General features: G+C 40.4%; 4 protein-coding genes across 6 annotated transcripts in view; 3 read left to right on the forward strand and 1 right to left on the reverse strand.

Moving 5' to 3' along the window:
* Positions 1-1,871: 1,871 nt before the first annotated feature.
* On the forward strand, positions 1,872-6,164 carry si:dkey-73n8.3 (uncharacterized protein LOC100150965 homolog). Its single transcript, XM_034224953.1, has 7 exons — positions 1,872-2,003; positions 2,376-2,491; positions 2,694-2,849; positions 2,930-3,034; positions 3,347-3,556; positions 4,085-4,277; positions 5,853-6,164. The coding sequence occupies exons 1-7, from the start codon at positions 1,990-1,992 to the stop codon at positions 5,953-5,955; spliced, it is 897 nt and encodes a 298-aa protein (XP_034080844.1). The 5' UTR covers positions 1,872-1,989; the 3' UTR covers positions 5,956-6,164.
* A 4,025-nt stretch (positions 6,165-10,189) lies between these two features.
* On the forward strand, positions 10,190-17,648 carry zgc:112332 (uncharacterized protein LOC553712 homolog). 2 transcript variants are annotated; one of them, XM_034224954.1, is made up of 7 exons: positions 10,190-10,326; positions 10,951-11,066; positions 13,285-13,440; positions 13,614-13,718; positions 15,607-15,816; positions 16,549-16,741; positions 16,883-17,648. In XM_034224954.1, the coding sequence occupies exons 1-7, from the start codon at positions 10,316-10,318 to the stop codon at positions 16,983-16,985; spliced, it is 894 nt and encodes a 297-aa protein (XP_034080845.1). In that variant the 5' UTR covers positions 10,190-10,315; the 3' UTR covers positions 16,986-17,648. The 2 variants fall into 2 exon arrangements, with proteins under 2 accessions (XP_034080845.1, XP_034080846.1); XM_034224955.1 differs by lacking the exons at positions 10,190-10,326; positions 10,951-11,066 and adding an exon at positions 11,514-12,605.
* A 1,141-nt stretch (positions 17,649-18,789) lies between these two features.
* On the forward strand, positions 18,790-21,845 carry sec61g (SEC61 translocon subunit gamma). Its single transcript, XM_034224935.1, has 4 exons — positions 18,790-18,933; positions 19,330-19,433; positions 20,370-20,472; positions 21,674-21,845. The coding sequence occupies exons 2-4, from the start codon at positions 19,340-19,342 to the stop codon at positions 21,681-21,683; spliced, it is 207 nt and encodes a 68-aa protein (XP_034080826.1). The 5' UTR covers positions 18,790-18,933; positions 19,330-19,339; the 3' UTR covers positions 21,684-21,845.
* tpk1 (thiamin pyrophosphokinase 1) overlaps positions 21,326-27,386 on the reverse strand; it is an 82,078-nt gene continuing 76,017 nt past the window's right edge. For both annotated transcript variants that reach the window (XM_034224933.1, XM_034224934.1), the window contains one exon: positions 21,326-22,420. In XM_034224933.1, the coding sequence (XP_034080824.1) occupies positions 22,275-22,420 (146 nt within the window). In that variant the 3' untranslated portion in view covers positions 21,326-22,274. The remainder of the gene's footprint in view (positions 22,421-27,386) is intronic.

Here is a 27,386-nt window from a genome sequence, read left to right on the forward strand (position 1 = left end):
CTATCCTACATTCTGTGGTTTCTCTCCGTCAACTTTCCTATTCTGGGTTAACAAATTACACTGAGTCGTTCGTCTCCTCATGACGATCTATAATCTTCTTAAAGCAAAGCTAATTACACATGTGGCACGGCCTCTCTTTGTCCCGTGTTGAGTCGACTGACAGACAGACGGCCTTTCATTAGGCGCTGGATGGTGAGCAGCTGTGAGGGGAAACCGAGTCAGAGAGGCAGCGTCACACTGAGACCACATGAGAGGCCGGCAGCACTCGTTTAGGCCTGGTTTGGGTCAGCAGAAGTGTGTGTGTGTGTGTGTGTGTGTGTGTGTGTGTGTGTGTGTGTGTGTGTGTGTGTGTGTGTGTGTGTGTGTGTGTGTGTGTGTGTGTGTGTGTGTGTGTGTGTGTGTGTGTGTGTGTGTGTGTGTGTGTGTGTGTGTGTGTGTGTGTGTGTGTGTGTGTGTGTGTGTGTGGTGTGTGTGTGTGTGTGTGTGTGTGTGTGTGTGTGTGTGTGTGGTGTGGTGTGTGTGTGTGTGTGTGTGTGTGGTGTGTGTGTGTGTGTGTGTGTGGGCTTATTTTATGCTTGTTTGTGAAAACAGGAAGTTATGACTGGCTTTCACATGGTTTACATGAGACCTAGATGCCAGGCCAACACAGAATGATTTCAGCCCCCCTTCCCTGTGAGAGAAAACAGTCCCTCATTGCACTGAAGACAGGCAGGCAGTCCTGAACCTCTGCATGCTGCTATACAACGCCACCTACTGGCAACTGTTTGTCAGGAGTAAACAAGGCATGCTCAGCTTGTCACATGTTTGAAAGCAGGTCATGTATTGACTAATTATAGTCTGATAAGCTCAAATGTGAATGTGATCCCCCCTCCCACCAAAAAGGAATCAATTATGCCCAAAACGGTCAAACAAAATTATTTATTTTAAAGCGTTAAAGACCTTTCCACTCTTTATTGAGGCAAAAATAGGCTTGAATTCGACCACAAAAAATCCAGAGGATGCAAAAAAATGAAATGCTAGATTGTACAAAATGTCCCTAAAGAAAACCCCCAATCTTAACCCCCCCCCCCTTGTTAAAATGAAACCTACTCCCGTGGTTTGTGGTCCGATTGAAATATACTTGTACAACAATACAAAACATTTTCCACACAACTTTAAACGCTAAATAAATAAATGCTGATGAAATAAAAAAAACCTGAAGAATGGGTGGAAGGATCTAATTTTTGAGGATCAGATTAAGAGTGATGATGGTCATTCCCAATCAGAAATTAGGCTAAAAGCCTCACTTACACCCAGGTGATAGCTTAGAGCGTCCTGTGGAAAGCACCAGAAAATCCACAGTGGTGAAATGCTGAAATCACAGTCGGTTCACCTGTGGATCGAGGTTTTCAATTTCACCAGCAGGAACTCTTCTGCACACTTAAAAAATATTCGTTTTATTTCCCAAGTGGTGTTTTTTCTTCTTCAGGGAATACAGTTTCTGGTTACTTCACAGATGCTGATTTTGCATGCAGGAAATAAGAGGAGCTTAAATGGGTAAAACCCAACCACCAGAGAGAATTAAAAAGCAATTTCACTGACACACCAATGAGACATTCAATAGATGTGTTTATGTGCAGAATGGGGAATAGAAAAAAAGATCACACATTACACCAATCAGGGTCCGTCAGGGTCATTCTACAGTATTAATAGTAAGCATTATAAATGTCACGAAATATACAACCAGTTCTCTGTTACTTTGGTTTAATGAAATATAGCCTGGGCCTTGTGACCTCTCACCAGTAACGGTATATCAGTATTTGAAATCCTGCCAAATTGATTGGTTACATTAACAGACTTTTAACAGAGCAGGATTTGTATTGATTCACCAACGCACTCTGAAGTTAAAAGTCTCTTTCACATCTTGGACCGGAGTCGTGAGACAACACCCTCAAAGCAAGGACCCACTTTTTTAGGAGATTTTTCCATTTCTCCTCATCAACTTCTAAAATGCAGGCACTCAGGTATGAAAATGATCATTTAGAACATTCACAAATTAAAGGTATTTACCAGGATTTGGGTAAAAGATGGTTGGAGATGACTTTGGTCAGTTTAGACAGACGCTGAAATGTCAAAGGAAATTGCAAAGTGACCTTTAACTTAATTTGATATGATGACTGTTGTGTCTGGCATTCACTGTTTAGCCTCAAATGGTAAACCTCAGGCACCTTGTAATTAAGTTACTGTAAACTATGTCACATAAACAATCATTTATTCCCTCCACTAGCCTTTTTTTATTCGATTGACAGTACAAGTTGGATTTAAACGGATGCTTGATGTCAAGATCTCCCTTAATATTTCTCTAATCTTGTTTACTTCATTTCCTCCCTCCTCAGGTCTCATTTAATCCCTCAGTGGTCTTCCGATGTGCGTCTAGAAGGGAAGACAGCTATAGTGACGGGGGCCAACGTTGGAATAGGCAAAGAGACGGCCAAAGACCTGGCTGGCAGAGGCAAGTAAACAAAATATAATGAATACCATGATGATTTATAGGCAGTTTGTATTCATATCTTGGCTGTGCAATTTAGATTTTCTGTGTGCAAAATATCATGCAAGATTATCAAACATAATGAGGTGGCTCCAAGGTCCAAATTAAATTATATAAATAAACCTAACTTTCTAATGGAACGAATACTGGGAGTTCATCTCTGCAGGTGCGCGGGTGATTTTGGCGTGCAGAGACATGGCGAGGGGGGAGCAGGCGGCTCGGGACATCATGAGGGAGGTGAAGGGGGCAAAGGTCGTGGCCAGGCATCTGGACCTGGCCGACACCAAATCCATCTGCCTGTTCGCTGAGAATATCTACAACAGTAGGTGGCATGCACACACATGAACTCCAGAATACTGCATACATTTTTCATAAAGTAATCAGGTAACTTTTGTGATCCAGATGAGAAGACTCTTCACTTCCTGATCAACAATGCAGGCGTGGCCATGTGCCCGTTCGCCACCACAGTGGATGGGTATGAGATGCAGTTTGGAGTCAATCACCTAGGTAGGAGTTTTTTAGAGATGTCCTTTTGTTTAGTGAATGCTGGGGATGTTTGATACATTCTATGAGCTTCTCAATCATAAAAAAAATCTAACAAAAATTGTATAATAGGTCCCTGACAGTAGCCACTCTAATTTTCATTTTAGAAATAAACAATTAGCATTCTAACCATAGCTAACGAACAAGTTCCTTTTGTGTCTCTAAAGCCTTTGTGTATTTATTTAAAAGTTGCATATTCAATTGCTTCGTTTTGACTTCTCTGTGTCTCATTTCTTCTTCTTCCTCTCTACTTCTACCCACGATCCCCCTCCTCAGGTCATTTCTTCCTGACCTTCCTGTTACTGGACCTTCTGAAGCACTCGGCCCCATCCCGGGTCATCAATGTGTCCTCATTAGCTCACAACATGGGCAAGATCCAGTTTGATGACCTGAGCGGAGACAGAGCCTACCACCCGGCCAGGGCCTACGCTCAGAGCAAGCTGGCCAACGTGCTGTTCACCAGCGAGCTGGCCAAAAGGACTGAGGGTAGGCTGTGTGCTTCTGTAAGAGAGGACAGCACTATGCACATGTATGCCTGACTTAATGTCTGTTCTGTGCCTCTCTGTCTTCTTCCCTGTGCGTAAAAAATTGATCTGCATCTTTCTCCAGTGTGAGAGTCTCATGCCTCAACCACAACGGCTCCGGGCCAAAAACATAGCATGGAGAAACTTGTTTGTAAAAATAAAACTAGCTTTCATCGCTCCACAGATAACACCTTGTTTCTCAGTCTCACTTATAATCTAATCATTAGTATACTGAGATGCTTTCAAGGAAGGATGGCTTTTTTAAATATTTTGCCGAGCATTTATTTACCAAGATTCTGATATTTATCTTTAAATACTTCACATTTGTCATTTGTGTTTAACTTTTAATGGGTTGTCGTAAGGGTTTCCTTCATTTCAGGTTGACCAAAACACTTTTTTGATTGAATAGCACGGTGTGTTTTGTGGGTTTGCCATTGGCATCAACTCATTTTAAACAAATCCTGTATCTAAAAACCTTCTTTTGCCTCAGCTCTAGGTGTGATGGCTTACTCTGTGGACCCTGGCGTGGTGAGCACTGAAATAACGAGGCACCTGGGGCGCCCTCTTGTGGCCATAACCAAGACCATCAGTTTCCTGATGAAGACCCCGGCAGAGGGAGCCTACACCAGCATCTACTGCACCGTCACTCCTGAGAGCCAGCTGCTCACTGGAGGATACTACAAGTCAGTCTGCAATGAAAACACAGCTGCAGCAATACTTAAGTTACATCAATTTAAATCAGCAAAACCAACAAGCCTCCTAAGAGGTCAAATCCGATGTCGGGTAGCATCATTACACACATTTAAAGAACCTGATGTTTCATAGTGCATAATGTTGGTAATTGTAGTTGTGCTTAAAGGTCCCATGTCATGGCCATTTCTACTGACCATAATTCCATTGTTGAGGTCTACTAAAATAGATTTACATTGTGCAATTTTCCAAACTCACATTGGTTTCTCATACAGCATCTCTGTATTCACTCTCTGTCCTAAACGGCTTGTTGGAGCTCCTGCCTCCCCCCCCCCCCCCCCCTCCCTGTGAGCCCAGTGGCCGTCTGCGAGACAGTGAGACAAAGCGAAACCCAGCCCGAACAAACACACACAAACTCACAGCCTCGCCGCGTCCCGCCGTCTGAGAAATCGGAAGGGCTGCAACTGAGAAAAGATTGAGTGTGTGTGTGTGTGAGGACTTAACGTAACGGCTCCGCGGACGTAACCACTATACCCAAATACGTCACCATACCCAAGAAGAAAACAATGGAAAAAGAGAAATCTCCAACGAGGCGTTCTGGGGCAGCACAGACAGGTCTTTTCTGTGTTAGAGTTTTACTCGCTACAGGGTGTACTTTGAGGGTTTGTGACTCTGCAGACCGTTTACATGCAGAAAAACCTTCATAACACACAAGGGGACGGGTAATAACCAGTACAGATGAATGAACGGAGCCAACACTGGTATTGGCAATTTAGCCAGCCAGCCTGACCAAAACCCCTCTAAACCAGCCAACCGTGTGTGTGTGTGTGTGTGTGTGTGTGTGTGTGTGTGTGTGTGTGTGTGTGTGTGTGTGTGTGTGTGTGTGTGTGTGTGTGTGCATCTCTGTGACATAAATGTGAACCTGCTGCCTCTTTCATTTTATCTAACTTTCAAACTGTGTGTTGGCCTACACATTCCACTTTTGTAATAACGAAAAAAGCATGACATGGGACCTTTAACACATTTAGTCCCAATTGAAGAAGAGATAGAAAGGACTTGCCTATGATTTGTGTGTCAGCAGGAGAGTTGCACACACCACACACAGTCTTCATTAAAAGATGCAAAAACATGTTAATCAGCTACATAGACTAAAAGCCTTTACAGCAGCTAATAAGGCACTGAATGCACACTTTATTCATGAGACACACATGAATGGATCTAGATTCTAGAAGCTATCATGCATCATTGATTTAGTTTTATCTCACAATGGAGAAGGATTAAATTACAAAAATGTTTAAAACTCTAAAATACAAGCATTCATCTGTTTGCAACTCATATATATCAATATTCCAATTACTGTAGACTATTCTTCACGCTTTCTATTATATTATATTTGATTTACCTACGTACAATTTTATCTGTTTTATTGTGTTGCACTGTTGGAGGAGCCTGTGAACTTAGATTTGCATTGTCATAACTACAGCTATATGCTCACATGACAATAAAAGCCTTGAAACCTTGAATAATGCATGTTGAAAGGTAATACTGTGTGTGTTTCCTCTCATTAGGGACTGTGCCTGTGCAGAGAGCTCCCGGGCCGGACAGGATGATGGCACCGCTTTGAAGCTGTGGGCTGTGAGCTGCCACATGCTAGGCATCCGCTGGAGATAAACTCATATTCCTCTCCTACAGGCTTTGAAGCACTGTATACAAGCACATAAATATATCCTTAATATTAACAGATATTATGCTGATAGTGAATTCTGAACATGTGATAGGGGATGGGCCATAGTCAGGTAATGATTGCTGAGATGATCAAATGTTGGGGAAAGCAATGATCAATAGCTGTTGCTAATAAACACTATCACTGGTATTCCAAACGGCCAATGTACTCATCTTTTGTTGTGTGGTAAATCAGATGTCAGCATTAAGCATCATATTCTAAATGTTCACTGTTGTTTTAATAACGATTGTTCTGAATATCTTATTTGATAATTACCAATAATATGTTTTTGTTACAGTATAGGCCTACACTCCCAAGACTGGGATTAGGTATTGACAAACTGGTCTAATTTAATATTTGAGAACCTCGAGATAAACCTCTAGGAAGCCGGATCCTGCTACAATATCACTTTAAGTGAGTTATTCATGAGGGTTGTCTTGGCCTGTCACACACAGCAAAAAAACAAATCGATTATATTGACAGTATAGATTTTCCATCACCAGGGCCGTTTCTTCCTATAGGCGGACTATGCGGGGGCATAGGGCCACTAGGGGGCCCCCAAACTGAAAGTTATATATTTTTTTTTTTCATCCGAAAAACAAAAAAAGTTTAATTCATACACACAAAGATGAACAAAATTAGTAGAAGCGGGAGGGCTGAAGCATAGCTTGTGGAAAGTAGCCCTCCCGTGCATCTTCCTAATACAGCGGCATTATTGCGTAAAAAACGTATAGAAATGAAGGAGTACAAAGAAATAAAGAAAACAGGAGAAAAAATTCAATAAAAGTTAGGGCAGGAAAACAATAAATGCATATAGATATACGAAAACTAGATATAGGATCATTTTCTGCACATGTCAATAGCAGTTTCAACTATCTTTTTTTGGAAATTAAAATACTATATATAAATATATACATAGGTACATAGGTATTGTACTTGGCAAATGAATAATAATAATAATAATAATAATAATAATATATGCATAATTGCATATAAACATTGTGAACACTTATTTTCAAGTGACTTATTTTACATTCATATGTTCACGCTCTGGTTTGGAACTGCTTTTGAATGTTATTAGGCATTTTCTTATGGAAAATGTTGTGCATAATCAGTACTGTTTTAAGCTGTACTATCTCAACACATTTTAATAGATTGGCAGCGCTGCGCCCTGCCAACGGAGCCCCGCGCCCTGCCTGAAATTCAAGGTGTTTTTTTTATTAAAAAAAAAAATGTATATAGCACCAAATTGCAACTGAAGTTATCTATCTACGGTCACTTTTCACATGAACATTTGCTCTTTTATTAAATAAACTAAACGCCTATGTTATTTATCCAATGTATGTGCATGTTTCAGTGTCCACTGCTTTGCGTATTCACATTCTCTGTTTCTGAGGCGGTGCTCCCCCCCACACACACACGAATGCACACACTCACAATCAGAGACAAGAGCGGAGGAAAGGAGGAGAATAACAAAGTGTAAAAAAGTCAAACAAATCTGCATTATTTAATTATTTAATTTGACAGAAAACAACAATGAAATGCCAGCAGAAGAATAGTCTAATGAGTTGGGTGAAAAAAAAGACAGGAGATGTGAGTTGGTTTATTCAGTGAATTCTCTCAGGATAATTGGATGTTCTGTCTACACCTGTTGATGTGAGGCTAATGCAGGATTTGCTAGCTTGATGCTACCGGCATTTAGCGGCAGTGACTCAACAAATTGCCACTTAAAATGTATCGTCAACAATGTATGACAAGCAGACTGCTTGTTTAATGTTAGACTCACACCAATAGCTCAATATGATCATAACACGATTGCTTTCATATCAGAGATCAGATGAGGTGGAGCTGCCTCCAGCAATAGAGGATGAGGAAGAGAGAAGCAGCAGCAGCACAGGGTTGCAGCAGGTATGATATATGCTGTAGTCAGGTGATTTAAATGTATCAATGAAAGGAAGAAGTTTAGGCTACATGATAAGAAGGGAATACAGTTTAATAAACTAAAAGTAATACAGTACAGTGTAACACTGTACTTTATTACTTTCTAATGTACAAATACTTTGTTACTGTACAATATCAATAACAATAATCCACAGCTCCTCTCTCTGCTCCAGAGGATAAAAAACATTAAAAAAAAAAAAATTGGGGGGGTACCCGAGCAGCACCCTGCCAAGGCAGTAAACCTAGGGGAAACACTGAAGATGAAGTCCATCTGCCTATCCTTCTGGACAAAAATCTCTATTACTTTTTTGTAAAAGTCCTCCTTATCTTCTTGTAGTTTCAAAAGTCTATCATAAATCTAATCGATAGATTTATGATTAGAAAATTATAAAAGTAGGGTAGACATGTGGATATTATCCGGCTGAACAAAACGTGCATTTATCTAACAGGTACGTTTCCCACAGATCTTATTTTGAGCTATTTTCTAAAATCCCATGGAGAAATATCATTGCTTTTTTGTGGAGGGACGCCATGCGCAGTTTATTTCCGGGTTTTAGGACGCGTCTCTCTCCTCCTCTTCACACACCACACTTTTCGCGGCACACGTACTTACAGCCAATCAGCTCTGAATTATGTGAGATGACGTATGGTGGGGATGGCAGCTCAGTGGTCATTATTTTTTTGCCACACACATTAAATAGGAAAATACTCTGAGCATGCGCAGGGTAGTTTTTATAGTCACTGTTCACTTAGACAGTGAGAGGGAGGGGCAGGATCAGGTTTTGTCCCACATGGCTCTAAACAGCTCAATAGGCACACACTGTAGACACTAATTAGAAGAACACAGACTAAAACAGCAATGTACAGACGAATCAGATGATTAACCATGATCTTAAAATATATTTTATATATTTTGTTATTTATTTTTAGCATTTTTTGGTAATCATTATTTGTAATACTTTCTGCTGACACTGGTGGGGGCCCACCTGCCCCTAATGACCATTCGCCACTGTGTGTTCGGTGAAGCATTATCCATCCATCCATCCATCCATCTTCTCCCGCTTATCCGTGGTCGGGTCGCGGGGGTAGCAGTTCCAGCAGAGAGCCCCAAACTTTCTTTTCCCTGGCGACATCAACCAGCTCTGACTGGGGGGTCCCAAGGCGCTCCCAGGCCAGCGAAGAGATATAATCCCTCCACCTGGTCCTAGGTCTACCCCTTGGTCTCTTCCCAGCTGGACGTGCCTGGAACACCTCCCTAGGGAGGCGCCCAGGTGGCATCCTAACTAGGTGCCCGAACCACCTCAACTGGCTCCTTTCGACGCGAAGGAGGAGCGGCTCAACTCCGAGTCCCTCCCTGATGACCGAACTTCTCACCTTATCCCTAAGGGAGACACCAGCCACCCTGCGGAGAAAACCCATCTCGGCTGCTTGTATCCGCGATCTTTCGGTCATGACCCATCCTTCATGACCATAGGTGAGGGTAGGAACGAAAATGGCCCGGTAGACAGAGAGCTTTGCCTTCTGGCTCAGCTCCCTTTTCGTCACAACGGTGCGGTAAAGCGACTGCAGTACCGCTCCCGCTGCTCCGATTCTCCGGCCCATCTCACGCTCCATTGTTCCCTCACTCGAGAACAAGACCCCGAGATACTTGAACTCCTTCACTTGGGGTAAGGACTCATTCCCTACTTGAAGTGGACAGTCCATCGGTGGTGTTCGGTGAAGCATTATATGCTTACAAATCCAATGTAGGATATAAACACGACTAAACTGCAATGATAGCAAAGCTGTGGCTTGGGTTTTTGGGATAATAAAGTCCAAATCATTGTTGGGCTAACAGATGTCTGAGGAAGATGAAAAATGTAAATTAAACATTGTTGAGAAAATGCTGCATCTCTTGCATTTATTGACATAGAGGAGCCTTATTGTTTACCTTTCTAATATCATTTTTTGTAATTTTCAATTGCTTGGTTTTCGTGAAATTAGCCTGTTTTCCTATTAAAGTGTAACAGATTGATGCATCTCCACAGATCATCTTAAAGGCTTCGGAATCCCCCCATTGTAGTTAAAAAACTGTCAAAACTAGGGCCCCCAAACAGCATCTTACATAGGGTCCCCAAAAAGCTAGAAACGGCCCTGGCCATCACTGTTTTGGGGTCAGCTCGCTGTGTAACTTGAGTTTCTCCGGCTGTGGAGCAATTTGTGGATCAATTATGCGTCAGCTCGCTCCTGATTGGCCAGCCGCGGAATGTCACGAAACAAACCGCGGCGGGGTGGGGATGGCAGGCACGAAGTGTGGGAGCACTAGAGGAGGTGGTTCAGTCTGGATAAAGTGGTTTCCTGAGGTGAATCTGTTGCTCCGGAGGAACAATGAAATGCAGGTAGGAAAATACACACAGCCGGTAACACACGGTAAAACGGTGGCTCTATTATTAACGGGACTGTTAGTAATTTTAGGGAGATTACGTTGCACCGTGCCAGCAGTAAAGAGACCTGTGTTCAAATGTGTATTCTGCGTCGATCCAGACCGTTTTTCTTTGCTTGTTAATCATATGTACGACTTCATTTATTTGGTAAATGATCCGTTGAATGAACCACTCTGATTGTTTTTGATTGTTGATACAAACTAAAGAATTTCTGTTATTCTTACCGAAAATAGCCAGGTGCATGTCATTATCACATACAAAGAAGATAATAATACAGGACCTATTACAGGATACAGCAAACATGCCTAAATACAAGTGCTTACATGTAACAGAAATGTCAACATGTGTTTAAAAGTCACTGAAATCATCGATGTGTATCCCACATTGATGATTTCTGTTTTGCAAAGTTGATTCTTCTCTAAAAATAATTCCTCAAAGAATCTTGTTTCTGAATGAATGTGTGTAAATAAACAAAGCATATTACAGTCAGCAAAAACAGGGGGGGATTGCACATTTAAATACTAATCTTGAAGGGAGCAACTGTTTTGATTGATGTGTGTTGTCCTATGATTGGTCCAGACATGAGTGCTGTTACCGCTGGTCCTCTGAAGAGAGGTTAGATGGGAAAACCGCCATCATCACCGGAGCCAACACTGGCATTGGAAAGGAAACGGCGAGGGACCTGGCCAGAAGAGGTACTCCCTGCTGAAAAGTGTGTGTGTGTGTGTGTGTGTGTGTGTGTGTGTGTGTGTGTGTGTGTGTGTGTGTGTGTGTGTGTGTGTGTGTGTGTGTGTGTGTGTGTGTGTGTGTGTGTGTGTGTGTGTGTGTGTGTGTGTGTGTGTGTGTGTGTGTGTGTGTGTGTGTGTGTGTGTGTGTGTGTGTGTGTGTGTGTGTGTGTGTGTGTGTGTGTGTGTGTGTGTGTGTGTGTGTGTGTGTGTGTGTGTGTGTGTGTGTGTGTGTGTGTGTGTGTGTGTGTGTGTGTGTGTGTGTGTGTGTGTGTGTGTGTGTGTGTGTGTGTGTGTGTGTGTGTGTGTGTGTGTGTGTGTGTGGTGTGTGTGTGTACCTGCAGCCTCAACCTGCAGCCTCTTCTCTAACTTTCAAACTGTGACTCGGCCTACACATTCCACTTTTGTTCCCTGGAGATAAGCACCTCTAATGCTTTGGGTGGTCTTAGCTACACATTGTGATCTTTTGTCCTGACTACACTATAGAAGCGTAATCCCACTTGTGTTCCTGTGCAATGTGCTCATGCTGAATACGTTTTGGTCGGACTCTCAGAAGCCTCGGGTTACCTTTGACTCATTCTGAGACGAAAACACAGGGCAGAAGAAAAGGAGATGCCAAAAGAGAGCTTTTTGCTTAACACCAATCCAAGTGAAAGACCACTGGCAGTGATGGAAGGCAGATGATGCATCAAGGAGACAGAGGGAGCATTGTGAGGGTCTGCTGCCCTCTGAGCCAGACAGGAAACAGAGAGAGATTGGAGGGTGAACTTTAAATGAGTCTCAGCATGGCATCTACCTTGAAGTGCATGCATGTGGGTGTTTTGTAGATCAAAAGGGCAACTAGAAATCATGATTCTGTCCATTAATCTATCTTATAGATTAATAGAAATGAGTATATTTGCAGAGCAACATGATAAATGAATGGTGACAAAGGAAAGACAGGACAAAAAGAATCATTACCACCAGAGGAAAACAATAACACTCTGGTCTCGCTTCTGGAGAATTCTCCTGTCGAATAACAGTCTCCCATTTCAGTAAATGTGATTATGTAATGACACGATGCCAAAATGATTCGATTTGCAGTGATTCATAACAGAAGGCGGTTCCTGTGGGCGACGTATCAGGGCAACCAAACTGAAACTTAACCTTTTTTTAATAATGTATTGGTTCGGTATAACATTAATTTACAATGTTGACAAAGTTAAGTAGTGTGGAATCTGAATATGCAGAGCATGATCAGATTTAAATATGATTTTCCTCTTGTCCTTATTTACATACTGACATTATTTATGCATGCATCTGTTGGAGGGTCTTTAACTTGACTCAGCATAACCTTCCATTATCTCTGTTTATTCCCTATTTTATTTAATTGAGTGAACTTGGCTACCGGGAAATGTGGGAACGATTGTTATTTTCCCACATGGGAACAGCGGCGGGGAAACAAAGAGACTCTGATGGGATGCAGACGCTACGCTCCAACTGATTAATGGCTCTCCTATTCCGTAATTGGTGGGCATAGCATCTATTTTGTGTGTGTGTGTTGTGGGGGTAGTTGTCTATCTATTTGCTAGTTTGTGTGTGCACGTTTGTGTGTTAGAGAGAGTGTGTGTCTGTGTCCCTATTTTGGGCTCATTAAGAGGATGCATAATAATCTGCGTCAGAGGCGAATGAGAATGTCACAGTTGAGAGGCTCTTGTGTTTATGCGGCTAAATGAGATGCTAAATGAGAGGTTAGAGAACAGTAGGGGATGATCGGAAGTACACCGAGAGATTTACCCACTTCCTCCTTGATTGACGTAGGTAGCTGTGTGTGCCTGCCAATGAGAATGGAAACTTTGGAGCCTTAATATAGCACTGTAAAGTTTATATTCAGCAATTAGTATTTGTACTCTGTCTTGGGGTTTTTCCTGAGGTATAAGATATGCAGCACAAAGAGAAAGCCTCGAGTAAGGCCAGAGTTCATATTGAAATGCTCTACCCATCATTGCACTTTCTAAATGTGGGTTTTCTACAAGAACATGTGAGCGCTGATGCACAAATAAACAAGTTGTAGCTCTGGGAATTTTAAAGTTCCTCGTTAACCTGAGCTGTGTTTATTCAGACTGTGGGATGTTGATGGCATGGGCTGGAGAGAACTTGATATTATTATCATACTGTAGGTTATGACCTTTGGCCCCTGTTTTTTTAGGTGCACGTATCGTCATGGCTTGCAGGGACCTAGAGAGGGCAGAGGAGGCCAGGACGGACATCATGGAAGACACGGGGAATGAGAATGTGGTCATCAGAAAACTGGATCTCTCTGACACCAAGTCCATCCGAGCGTTTGCTGAAATCATCAACAAAGGTATGACACTTAACATTAATGTCTTCATATATCGAACAGTTTGTGGTTCAATCCCTACTTTCTCCTGTCCATATGTAAAAGTGCTATAAATGCAGTCCATTTATTGGATTTCTGCCTCTTTTTTGCCGAATAACTCCTTATATTATTGTGTTTGTGTGGGATGATCTTTTCAGAGGAGAAACAAGTGAATATCCTGATAAATAATGCAGGCGTCATGATGTGTCCCTACTCCAAGACTGCTGACGGGTTCGAAATGCAGTTAGGCGTCAATCATTTGGGTAAGTCATTCTAGAAATGGTGGCATCTACCTGGAATATAAATGTCATGCTAATGCACATGACAACAACATGTGGCATGTGTTTGAGGGATTTCATAATAAGATCACAGGCTGGATTTTCCTTTTTGAAGATGGTACAAATATTGTATTACATAATAGTTGGTGTACACATGTAAAACCAAGCTGTCCAACATGTCAGCCAGGAAACTGAACCAGTCACTGTTATCTTCAAGCTGTCAGTGTTTCTTTCCCGTTTTGAACCATGGCTTCCCTCCAAAGTATCCTATCCACCGTGGTATTTTTGTCACAGCCTGAGATGGTGAAGAACAGTCTGTGCTCGAATATGATCACCCACACACATATGCAAAACACACACACACACACACACACACACACACACACACACACACACACACGCACACAGAGAGAAAAACACATACCTATACATTCACATTTTTGAAATAACGATAAACTCTGCCTTAGGTCAACGTAAAACAGGAAACAGACATCAGGACAATAGTCAGGAAAGCAAAAACCACATCCCACAGGACCTTTACGTTTCCTATACAGAGTTCAAATGAGCACACTCAGGGCATCAGTATTGTGTATGTGCATCCTGAACAGAAGGACAGCTTTTGCAAATATTCCTTTGTATTTCCGTTTGCATACAGTTCATTGTTGGCCACATTAAATGTACCTGGGATGACGTCAACTTGACGTTAGGGTATCCAAGTGTGGTCCATAAACTAGAATCATGACCTTATTATGAACAACGTACTTTATGTTTACTATGACAAGCAACCACTGCAGCAATGCCACCATTGTGTTAGCACTTCATAGGGGGTTGTGATTGTAAGAGGTTGAAATAAAGAGAGATGCACAAGGAGAGACAAAGATCCCCAGAGAGGAAGAAAGAGACATGGTCCTCAATATCATGATAGCAAAAGTTCTGTAAACCTGAACATCAGTGCAGTGTAATGCATAAAGAATATTGAAGATGTATAAAAAAAACATATGCATAAAGAACATTGTAAACCTCAAAACTATTTTTTTGCACAAGGGACGCACCAGCGATATAATAATAAAGCTATGTGTGTACAGTAAAGCAGCTCACAGTGCTTTAACAAGGCACACATCACCATTTTAAAACAGAACAAGAATGCCTTGTTTCCACATAGCTTTGTATACATATGCAGGTCAACTGGAAGTTCATTCATTCCTCTGGGAACATCTGTGATCTGGAATACCATTGTGAAACTTCATACGTTTTTTGCCCCGAGTACATTGAATAATTTGAACTGTTGCAGCAGAATTTGGACAGACCATATGTACTGTACTTCATTCAATGCAGTTGTTTGACTGTGTTGTAAGTGAAATGGTGTTATTGTGTGATTTAAAAAGAACCTAGTTAAGCCAACAGCAACATTTGAGTTCAATGCATTTTGCTATGAAAGAAATCACAGGAGCCTCTGTAAACAATAGACGAGGAGATGCTGGTCCGGAAAAGCATGCTCGAGTTGGAATGATAAAAACATGTTAAAGAGGACTACAGCACTCACATTTAAAACCACTAAAAACCAAATATAATTGCATTATTTTTGAACATGAGAACAAAAAACCTCGTTTGTTGAGGGGATGAAAGGCACCGGGGAATTAATGAGGTGGATTTTCCGAGCTGAATGCGGCATGGTAAATCTGCAACACCTTAGGTTGTGTTTACGATCTTAAACCCTTCAATCTCTCATTGATATCCCTGCGTTTCCCAGTAAAATAAAGTGTACCGGATCAGAGCGTTTCATCGTGATAGTGAAATCCATCACAGTTTGTTGTAAGGATTTATACAACGTGAGACAATAGCCTGAATGCATGTGTCTCATGGCTTTACCCAGGTCACTTCCTGTTGACTTACCTGCTGCTGGACCTCATCAAGCGCTCAGCCGCCGCCCGCATCGTGGTCGTGGCGTCGGTCGCCCACACCTGGACCGGGCTGCGACTCGATGACATTAACAGCGAGAGGAGTTACGACACCATGAAGGCCTACGGGCAGAGCAAGCTGGCTAACGTCATGTTTGCACGCTCGCTTGCCAAACAGTTACAAGGTGAGGTGAGATGATGCACATCAGTAAGAACATATGATTCACACATTTATGCTGTAGCCATGATATAAGGATACACAGGATTATGTGATCGCATTAAGGAGGTTCAAGTATTAATGTCTGGTCTTGAAGGATGAATGTATTTTATAGTGCACTTAGATAATCATAGCCTTTGTAGTTGCTAAGAAAGGCATATCAAAAAAGCTTTTTATTCACTCATACTGAACAATAGACTTATGTAAGCATGTCCAAACTTGCCCTTACTTCTGGATTAGAACGCTTGCCAAAGTGTTCGTTCTACTTTATCTTTTCTCTTGGAAAGTCCAGCAATTAAATTATATGAAAATCTGTCTTTCATTTTAAATGAGCCATCACGTTGCCTCCGTCTGTTCATTTTTCCTTTTTGATAAATGGTCAAGAACTAAAAGAAAATACCGTCTTGTGACAACACTGCAGGCTAATTGTAACTGTCTACATCTGGAAGAAAGCTGTCACACAAGACCATTTGGATTTAAAACAAAAAGCCATTTAAAAGAAAGAACATTACAAATAAAATACATATTACATTGCTCAGTCATTGATACAACTGTTAAAAAGATGCATATTCTGCACAGACATGTGTTAGTTGTATGAAAATCATAGCAGAATATCAAGATGTTAGAGTTTTGTATGTATAAATAGTACAGTGCTGTATGTGTGTAGGTGACTGTGTGGGTGCTGGTTCTCGTGTTGCAGGTACAGGGGTGAGCGTGTTCTCTCTGCACCCGGGGGTGGTGCAGTCTGACCTGTGGAGGCACCAGCACCAGTGCATCCAGGTGGCAGTGAAGATCTTCAGTATTTTCACAAAAACAACCCTGGAGGGGGCGCAGACCACCATCTTCTGCGCTGTGGAGTCGGGCCTGGAGAGCCAGAGTGGAGGCTACTTCAGGTACTATTGGTTATACAAGAGCTTTCAGAGTGCCTCATGCGGCTTAGTATTACTACCTGCTGACTAACTGGAAAGTAATCATGTAGGCAGCTGAGGGTCTACTTTATTTTGTGTGTAATGTTCATTTTCTGCTCCTGACAGTGACTGCGCTCCGGCAAGGTGCTCTAGAGCGGCTTCTGATGATGAGACGGCCCAGAAACTGTGGGAGATAAGCTGCAACCTGCTCGGCATCACCTGGCAGTGAACAGGAGCATATTAACTGTGCCAGTGTGTGCTATACATCATATTTTAAAGAACACTTTTACACACTTTTTTATAGAGATATTAATCTTACTGTTGTGAAACAGGGTTATTTTATGACTCAAAGTACAGAACCGTCCAAAAGTCGTTTAGTCACTTCCAAGAGTTCCTTTATTTGTAAGATATCTAAAAATTAAACGGACATTTTAGTCATGTTGTAATTATTCAACATTCCTCATGGGCGTTCTTTGCAAAGTCACTTTTGAGTGCAGATGGCGTTATTTCCTGTAAAGCTTCTTTAAAAGAAGTGCATGATCTTTCTTTGGATGGAAATGTCTTTATATTTGCAAGTGAGAAACAAAGTTCTGGTTATTCTTAGGATCATTTGTGTGTGTTTGTTGTTGTTATACTAATTTCACCAAGAAGAGGTGGAGGTGGAAAACTACCCCATGTTCTAAATATGAATCAAAACACATGTTGGCTTCCTTCTTTTAAAAAATACATTTTATTGAAAAGATGTTGTGGTTAATCTTTAAAGCAATTCGTGACCTTTAATAATAACTGGGTTCTGTTGTTTCTGAAGTATATTTATTAATCAGTCAAATACAATCCATTGATCTAAAATTGTTCATTTAACTGTTTCATTAAACAGCTGTGTATCACATTATCTGCTGTTTCAGATGCCTTCCTTTTAGCTGAGCGTGTGACAATATGTTCAATTTAGAACATTTTTAAACCATTGACACTTAACAGGATTCAAAGTGTGTGCATTTTATGTAAAAGGCATGTTTTCTCATGTATTGTACATGCAGAGCATAAATCCATATGTTTAAGTAAGTGTGCTTGAGTTCAGAGTGAATGTATTAATGTTAACATTTTCCAAGCTGTTAGGTAAAACGTAACGTGACACTGGAGGAGAGAGTTCAGAGAGATTTGGTAAATTCACTGTATTAATAATGAGGAGGGAACGAAGGGTCTTAAAGTCTGAGCGATGTCACTCAAACAGATGACTACATTTCAATATGACTCATTTCAAGGACACATGTAAATTTGTTGGAATCCTGCAGTCGAAGGGTCACAAAGATACTGTGTCTGCAAATGTAGGACTTGTTACATAGAATAAAAAATCCAAAGATCAATTGTATTTAGAAACAGTATCTTAATCCAAATCACATGACAGAGTAGTTAAGACTTAAGGAATGTGACATGAGCTAGTGGAGTTAATAGCAGGAGTCTAGGACCAATGCTCCCTCAGAGCAATGTGAATATTCTGATTTAGATACAATCACGCTAACTAAACAACAAGCTGTCCTCTCTTCCATGTCATATCTTTAAAATTGTAACGTTTTCTGCTTTTATTCTAGTTTATGTACCTCCTATTATTGGCTTCTGTTACATTGGCCATGTGTATTTCTTTTTGGAGTTGTCATGCAACAACTGAACTTCCCTGATAAGGATCAATAAAGGTGCATCTTATATCCAGAGATACATATTATTCTGAAATGGGTTATTTATTTTATGTCATGAACTTTTCCACTTCAGTACACTTGATGCTGATCATATTGTAAGTAACTAAAGGTAATACATACATGTAGTGGAGTACAATTACAAAGTTGCATACAATCAAAATATAAAAAATATTACAAGTCCCTAAAAATTGTACTTAGAAGAGTACTCTAGTAAATGTACCTAGTTACTTTCCACCACTGTACGACGGTAAGACAAATATTTTAACCCATGCTGCTTTATTGTGTATGTAAACCTCCCGGCCTATAGGTGGCTGTATGGTCAGAAACTCAAGCCCAAAAGAACCGGCAGTGATGACGAGGGAAGATACCGCGCATGCGCGCATGTAAAGGCTACGTCAGCCCTTCACTAATCTCAAGCTTCCCAGAAGCTACGTGTCCTCATTCCTCCGACTGTCTTCTCCTCTAACACGACCTCACAGACCGGTAAACTGAGCGATATTCTATCAACTATTACTATATATTTTACTTAAAATACTGGTTTGGTATTTATTTCGACTTGTATTCGTTTTTGTATTGTATTTCCAGCTAAACTAGCGTAACGTCGACAGGTTAGCTTTTCTTACGTTAACGTTAGCTAGCATGTTACCTAACACAGCTGACGGTTAGCTTACTGACTTCAAAATATGTTTTTAACGACAAGAACACACCATTGTCAACATAGTGGTTGATATTTGACGCTTAAAAAGACATTTGCAGTATTGTGTTTTACAGTAAGTCCGTTGTGGGAGTCATGATAGACGCAGGCTTCTGAAGTCAACGTCATCACTCAGAGCAGCAGTCCGAGATTTGACACTAAATCAGGTTTCATTCTGTCTGCAGCTTGAACATCATGGATCAGGTTATGCAGTTTGTGGAGCCCAGCCGGCAGTTCGTCAAAGACTCCATAAGGCTCGTAAAGAGATGCACGAAACCCGATAGAAAAGGTAAGATCATATTTGGTTTAAATCCATTTGGCCCAGTCTCTGTTGTGTTGGCATCTCTGTCGAAACGTTATCAATTGAGCTTCAGTTGATCCACATCATCCTTAGCTGAAGACATTTTAACATACTTGACTCTCACTTTTCTACATACTATACTATGATTTCTGACGTATAATATGCCTTTTTCACATACTATACCATTACTTTCCCGACATGCTATCGCTTTGTTTTGTAACATGCAATACTTTGAAATATCTTGCAATACTACACTATAACTTAGTTTCCTACGATTGTTCTGATTTAACACACCATAGCTTTTTCTCACATACTTGTACTATGTGATCAGTACATACTTTTTCCCCACTAACAATACTATTACTACTTCTACATAGTATACGACTTTTTTAAAACGTTTATACTATACGTTGAAACATTATGTACACACTATAACCTCAGATCTAATCTACATACTATGCTTTTTGCCATACTTTTAATATGATTACTGTATGTTTTTCCTTTTAATTGTATTATTTTAACCCATAACAACCCGGTCTCACATCATCTAGACTTAATAGACCATATAGAACACATTTCTGACAAGTAACCCCCCCCCCCCTAGTGTCAGAGATCTGAAAAGTGACATATGTGTCACATTGACGGTCATGTGTTACACTCTTACCTTTAGGGACAAAAAACAAGCTCTGTCACATGGACATGTTGTTATGGGAACACAAAGTCACATGACCCACCAGACTGTTCAATGTGTGTCACTTATGGACTTCATGAGATCAAATAAAGGCTGAAGCTGTATAAGGAACTTTCCAGAACATTGAACTGTCATGTAACATTTGTGTCACCGTGGATTCTTATGAGTTACGTTTGATTTCCATTGTTATTAAAAGCTCTTTGTCTTACGTCTGTGAATTGTGCTTCCTTCAGAATTCCAGAAGATTGCCATGGCCACAGCGATTGGGTTCGCCATCATGGGCTTCATTGGTTTCTTCGTCAAACTCATCCACATCCCCATCAACAACATCATTGTGTAAGTAACAGTAACACTTTACTTATATGGACGGTCATCTTTTTATATTAGTGGGTATTTTGACTGATGTTCCAACAGAAATGCATTTGCCTTGATGAAAGATTGTGGTTCAGGGAAGCTTTTTCCAAACACTTGATCCCTGTGATATCAGAGATGGCCCTTTAGAGAGAGAGGGACTTTGTGATGACACTACCTCCTTAGCGTTTGATGACATGCTTATTCTCTATCTACTCACTGAAAATGTTTAAATCAGTCAAATTAGCATTGGAAGAATTAACGAAAAGGCTTTTAAATGTCTGTCCAGCCCTCATATAGTAAAGCATGTTTATTTTATGTCCTATCTTTTACAATTATGAACTGGTTTTAGACTAGAATCAAACAGCAAGGGAGTCTTGATGAATAAGGGTTTATGTGGTTATGTTTTTTCATAGAGGTCAAGGACAAAGGTTAGGAAAAGACACGGGGCGCTATATTTAGATTGTACCCCATGTCTCATTTGCTAAAACCTAACTATCTTAACAATCTCACACTTGTGTTTGCTACTGACTCGGTTCAATTAGACTCCAAGTATACTCCAAGTGGTATGAAGCAAGATCTGCTGTAGTCAAGTTACTACTTTACTTCATCAAGACTTCTGAGTTTTTTATTTTCTATATTCACCATGGTGGCATGAAAGAAGAATACTGTTTTTTTCATAGTAACACTGTATTCATTGTGTATAAATAAATACACTTTAAATATCACTTTTATTCCAGAGCTGGAAATGCTGACATTATTTCGAACCACTGTTCAAGTGGCGAACTCATTAGTACGATCAACATTGTGTATTTTTTAAATTCAGATTGGAATTTTCTTTTTGAACAAACACTTTGTTTTATTGCATAATAGACCAACCAACACAAAGGGAAAAACTCACGTGATTTTATTTTGTGCAGTATGTTAAAACATTAATTAAGGCTTGTAAAAGTCTCTACAATATCATACGAGAAGTAGGATTGTCTGTTTTTGAAAGGAAATAGTTAGTGCAGCGATGAATCAAGGTGGGTCTGCTCATGTACACAAGACTTGCATTGATTGTCTTTCTCAGAGCAGTTGTTATTTATTCATTGCTCTTTCAAACTGAATATTACAGTGACATGTTTGTTTGTGTACCTGTAGCTTTCTCTCATCACTAACACCCTTTCTCTTGTTTCCCCTCTAGTGGAGGTTAAATCCTGGACAAGAACAAACTCAAACTTCAACTCCTGGGGACAGAAGATGGCGATGCAATGCAAGGTGTTAGTGTGTGATCGGGGACTGAAGGGATGACATTTTTACATTCGGTGCACGACATTTATATTTCAATGTGTAAATAAAAAATATGGAAACCACAACTGAATGCTTTCCAACAGTCTTTTTTCAATAGCCTTGATATCACTACAGCATGTTTACACCAGTTTGGTTTGAACCTTGCCTGACATTCAGAAATACAATTGAATCGTCATCACAAGGCACACAGTATTTTTCATAGCAGACAAGTGGGAACAGTGGCACTTATTTAAAAAGGCACATTCTTTAGGCTTTTGAATTTCAGCCTGCACAGTGAAAATCATAGCCATGTGTTGCATAAAACCAGTTAAAATATTAAATATCCTTGGCAGAGATGGCAGACACGGTATTAAAAAATCTTTCTTTGGTTAGTTTGGAATGTTCTTATAAACCAACAAAGCTAACCAGATATCAATCAACAGGTTTTTGGCCACATAGTAGCGTTTCAACTTTTTCCTTCATTCTTTGAGAGTTAGGATATTTCCTGTCTGTTGTCATTCCTCCTCCTTACATATACCCATACTCCAGAGCAGAGGCTGGTCTGTTGTCACGGTTACAGGCTTCCTGGGGTTTCCAGGGGCAACAGGTTCGTAGGTGTTGGAGGTGCTCACCAGCTTCCCAAACTGCAGGACCTGGTCATCTAGAGAGGAGACACATGATTGGATTCTGCATTAATGAGGGTGTTAGTGGCTGCTTCGGTAAATTATTGAGTGGGTAGAATTAGATATTTGGTTCTGGTGTCACTAGTTAACTTTGTAATGCACACCGCCGGGTATTTGAACATTAATTAAGACACTTTATATCAAGATCATGAGCATTTATTCATGTCTGGTATTCAGAGGCCAAGCCGTTCCCAGCCAAATAACTCAAATTCAAAAAAGGACGACATAAGACATGTCGAAATAAGACATAGTATAGTATGTCAAACTAGGGCATGATATCATATGAAGATAAGGGTCATCCCTCCCTTAAATGACCGAAAGGTAAGTATACCATGTTGAAAAAATGCAGAAAGAAAAAACATGGTATTTTATGAAGAAATAAGGCGCAGTATAGTGTAGAAACCAGGCGTAGTAGTATGTCCTTAAAAATGACAAAAACAACATAATATACTATGTCGAAAAAAGTAAAAAAAACGACATAGCACATTGTCGAAATAAGGCATGATATCTTGTCATAAAAAGCATAATATCGTATGTCGAAAAAGGTGACGAAAAAATCAGATGAAATTGCGTAGTAATATATATAGTATATGTTGAAAAAGTCAAAACAAATTCAACACACTTTCCGACTATTTCGATGTACTATACTATGCTGTTTATAATCATATTTTCGACATACACAGTGGTGACCATTGCATGTATGATATGTGTAATGTGTATTTGTAAAGCGCTTTGAGCATCTGGAAAAGCGCTATAATAAATGTAAGGAATTATTATTATTATACTAGAGTGTTTCTTCCAGATATTGTCGACATAATCCCATGTTTTCTGATATTTTAGATACTATACTATGCCTTCTAGATTTTCTCTGGTATTTTCAACATACGTTGTTCTTCTAGCGCCCATTGACCCGGCAGAATCGATCTATGTAGCCCAGGATATTTGCCCTTTTAAGATATTATTATTTAAAGGTTAAATCATAGTTGGTGAGACATATGCTTCAATTATATAATGCTATTTCTTTGTGCTCTCTTGGAACTGAAAGGGATTCACTTGCTGAAATCATACTTAGCCAACACTGACATCAAGTGGTCTGACCAGGAAGTTCAGTAGAATATCTAACGAGGGGCATTCACTTTACCCATGAGACAATCAGTGTTCAATATTTATCACCAGACCCCTAAATAAGTAATCATTTTTCACTTATTGCATTGTAATGTTAGACTGGTAAAGATAAACATAATGTCACAAATAAATACCTTAAATGCTTATGTCTAATATATTATATGGAAGTTTGGTTTGAGGAATTTAGGAAAGGAAAGTAACAAAACCATTGGGTGAGCTTCAACAGGTCTAAATGGCAGGGCTGTGCGTGTCAGTTTTCCCATTAACAGTTACATTTATTTATGCATCGTTGACTGGGAATAAGCTTGTTGTACCCTGAGAGTGGAGCTGTTGGATCGTGTCTAATATAAAAGGGCGAACTCGCCTCAGGAGATTTACACCTGGGGCTCTCTATTATTCATTCGCTATTATCTGTCACTGTGTTCTCGCAATCTACAGCAAATTAAACAGTAAAACATTTCTCCCCTACGGGTCAGGACATGTGGCTTTTATTGAGTTCACAGTTTGTCATACTTCACAGAGAAGACACTGCTTTACTTTTATCTCTTTTGGGAAAGTGTTCACCTGTTTATGTCTCAGCGGCGCCGTCATAAACAGAGACACGCGGCAGCCTTGTTTATTTGTAGTCTCTTGAGCACAGCACTCTCAACTCTAGCTGCTATGAACAGTGAATATAGTTGTTAGCCATCTTTATCTTATTATCTGGTTTGCTTGTAGTCAGTGTAGAGTAGGGATGGGAACGATTCATCGAATATTCAAAATTATTCAGGTATTCGAATATGAGAATTTTATAAGTAAATGGAATAATTCAATGCATACGACAGTGCCATAGCTAAATGTGTCTAAAGGTGTGTTTTGCTCCGCTCACCGGTCCCTCACAGCGGGCAGAGCTGCAGGTGCTGATCTCTCTCTCTCTCTGTCCGGTTCTACTTCACTCGCGTTTATGTCCAAGTCCATCAGATCTAGCTCTAGCTAATGATATGGCTGCTGCCCCTCCCTACACGCAGATCACGCAGACTCAAACCTCATCTTATGCCCACATTCCAGCTGAGAGGGTCTTCTCTACAGCTGGCCTGGTTGTGAATCGCCTCCGCACCCGCCTCTCCCCTGAGTAGACATGCTCATATTCTGAAACAAGAATGAGTATTGAATATCTGCATTCTGTGATAGGCCCTGTTACAGGTTGTTGATCTCTGTTGTCATGGGTTACGTTACCCTAACCCGTTATGTGTTTGATCCCTCTTTCAATTAAAAACCAAGTTATGTTTTAAGCATGAAAGCTGTAGGCCTGTAGCTGTCAACCTTTCAAACTGTGATCACCAGTTCAATACATTTGACAAACTCGACTTGGTTTCTATACTTTTTTGAACATGTATTTATTTTGTTGTCAACATTTTTTTTATAGGATATGTACATTTCGGTTAACCGTTTTTTTGGGGGTCGAATATTCATTTGCTTTCAAATTCCCATCCCTAGTGAAGTGTCTGAAAGTGAGGGGGATTAGCTCTAACTAGGCGGACCACATGGACTCCTCTTCATGTCAATCATCCCATTCATTACTCTCTTTTACTTTCATTCCAATCTGCTCTTCTGAATATATAGTTCCCAGATGGAGGACCTTAAAAGGCACTCATTTGTAACTATTCGCACTTTCATAGATAACAGAGAATACATTATCTTCCATGACTGCACTCTTTTTGTGTAGTTAAGGGTTCATGTAACATATTATTAAGAAAAGTAATGTAATACAGAGGGACAAAATAACGAGATAATTAAAACCTAACTGATTTCACCAGAGGTCACTATACTAAATAGTTGTAAAAGAATGCAGTTCAGTCCTACATACTTAGATCTTTTATAATATGAGTATGAAGTGTACATAAAGTAGAGTTAGTTTTAATAAAATGTTCCTCATCCATTAAAGGCATTGCTTTAACAAAAGTGTGAATCATTAAACTGCAAGTCGGGAGTATTTAAGGAACCATGTTCCTCCGGTCTCAGAACATTGGGAATCAAGACAACTGTGGAACATCATTAGTATAACAATATCTTAAATTAGTCCAAGTTCCTTTTCAATCTGCATATTTAGATAAAATGCCATTTATTTCTGGGTAGATTTTCTACATTAGATTCATTTCCAAGAAGTACAAATTATATTCACTTACATGACATTACATGTTACTTGTTAGACGCTTTTATCCAAAGCGACTTACATTCTCAATACTGTGGACGATCCCCACAGGAGCAGTTTGGGGTGAAGTGTCTCAGGGACACAACGACATGCTGACTGCAGTGGGGTTTGGCAAGTAACATGTAATGTCATGTAAGTGAATATAATTGGAACGACCTGCCCCCTCATGTTAAATTGTCGCCCACTCTTGAAGCTTTTAAGTCCCGCATAAAACCCACCTCTTTTCCCTCGCTTACCAGTCAGTCTATGTCATACCTATTTGTATGCTTTTACTGTCTGTCCATAGCCTTTATGTGCCTTGTATTTATTCTTACGTGTGCTTTTTTATCTTTTCTTATGTGTGCTTTTTATCTATTCGTGTAATATTATATTTTATTATAATGTTATGTTCATTGTGAAGCACTTTGGCAAACCCTCTGTTTTTAAACTGTGCTATATAAATAAAGTGGAGTGGATTGGGTTTGAGCCTGTGCTCCCCTGATCCGAACACCACTAGCGCACTAACCACTGCGCCACAGCCCCCCAACAATACAACAATACAGAGACTAATTAACGATACACACGCAACGCCTCAAACATCGTAATGTCCAGTCCTCTTTAACCCAAATCAACACCTGACAACTGCATTGTTGCAACATCCTCAGAAGAGACAAAAGTAAGCGAGTTTATGATTGTACAAAAATAGTTGTGCAATCACTTCACAAAGAGAGGAGAGAATGAAGCTAATGATTTGTCCGCAGGCGCTGCACGCACATCAAACAGCGACAAAGAAAAAAGCTTTTTTGCTTCAAAGGCCGCCCCATAAGCATTAGACCAGCTTGACTTAAAACAAAGAGGAGAGTAAGCTGAATGTGAGGTTACTTAATAATTGAGTGAACCCAGAGTCACAGCGTGTATGAGAATAAGGTCTCTGACTGTGTTGAAGTGCCTGCCTGAGGTTCTCACTCAGCAGGGGGATGTGCTGTAAAGTTTGGAAAGATGAACAGTATGTGATCAAAAGGTTGCTTAAAGGTGGGGTAGGTAAGTTTCAGAAACCGGCTCGAGTGCACTACAATTTGAAAGTACACAGCCGAAAAGAATCCGCCCCTTCCTTCAGACTTCCTTACAGAGCACCTCCTCCAACACACATGAACACACATGACGTCAGGCGGCCACTTTCACTGGTGAAAGTGGCCGCCTGTTGCTGGCGAGTCATTGAAGTACTGCTGCAATGCACGCCCAATGACGGCACGCCCAATGACGGCACGAGATACATTTGTGCGTGCACGAAATGGAAGGCTGACAGACAGGGCGGCAATCCGGCTAAACGGATTGGTTGTACTTTTTACAGTATTACGGCTTCCACAGATGAAGTTCTTTTATGGATTTGTTGTCAAAGCACTTCAGATATTCATTGCTATCGGGATGTTAAGAGCATTCCATGGAATATAACAAAAAATGTATCTCGAGCCGGTTTCTCAAACGTACCTACCCCCACCTTTAATGTGAGCCAATTAATAAAAAATGTAATAAAAAAAGTCAATCAAAGAACTAGATTCCTATACCGGATCTCCTCTCTGGTAAACAAAAACACCCTGAAAACTCTGGCAGGAGCACTCATTCAAGGGTACTATGACTATGCTTGCACG

The sequence above is a fragment of the Gymnodraco acuticeps genome, unplaced genomic scaffold (assembly GCF_902827175.1).
Source record: "Gymnodraco acuticeps unplaced genomic scaffold, fGymAcu1.1, whole genome shotgun sequence".
In the NCBI taxonomy this organism is placed as follows: Eukaryota; Metazoa; Chordata; class Actinopteri; order Perciformes; family Bathydraconidae; genus Gymnodraco; species Gymnodraco acuticeps.

Bases quoted from the DNA above. Each gene is read 5' to 3' on its own strand.
- sec61g (XM_034224935.1), top strand. From the start codon at position 19,340: ATGGATCAGGTTATGCAGTTTGTGGAGCCCAGCCGGCAGTTCGTCAAA. The intron at 19,434-20,369 runs GTAAGATCATAT...TGCTTCCTTCAG, and splicing joins CACGAAACCCGATAGAAAAG to AATTCCAGAAGATTGCCATG.
- zgc:112332 (XM_034224954.1), top strand. The intron at 11,067-13,284 runs GTACTCCCTGCT...CTGTTTTTTTAG, and splicing joins GAGGGACCTGGCCAGAAGAG to GTGCACGTATCGTCATGGCT. The intron at 13,719-15,606 runs GTAAGTCATTCT...GGCTTTACCCAG, and splicing joins GTTAGGCGTCAATCATTTGG to GTCACTTCCTGTTGACTTAC.
- si:dkey-73n8.3 (XM_034224953.1), top strand. The intron at 3,035-3,346 runs GTAGGAGTTTTT...CCCCCTCCTCAG, and splicing joins GTTTGGAGTCAATCACCTAG to GTCATTTCTTCCTGACCTTC. The intron at 3,557-4,084 runs GTAGGCTGTGTG...CTTTTGCCTCAG, and splicing joins GCTGGCCAAAAGGACTGAGG to CTCTAGGTGTGATGGCTTAC.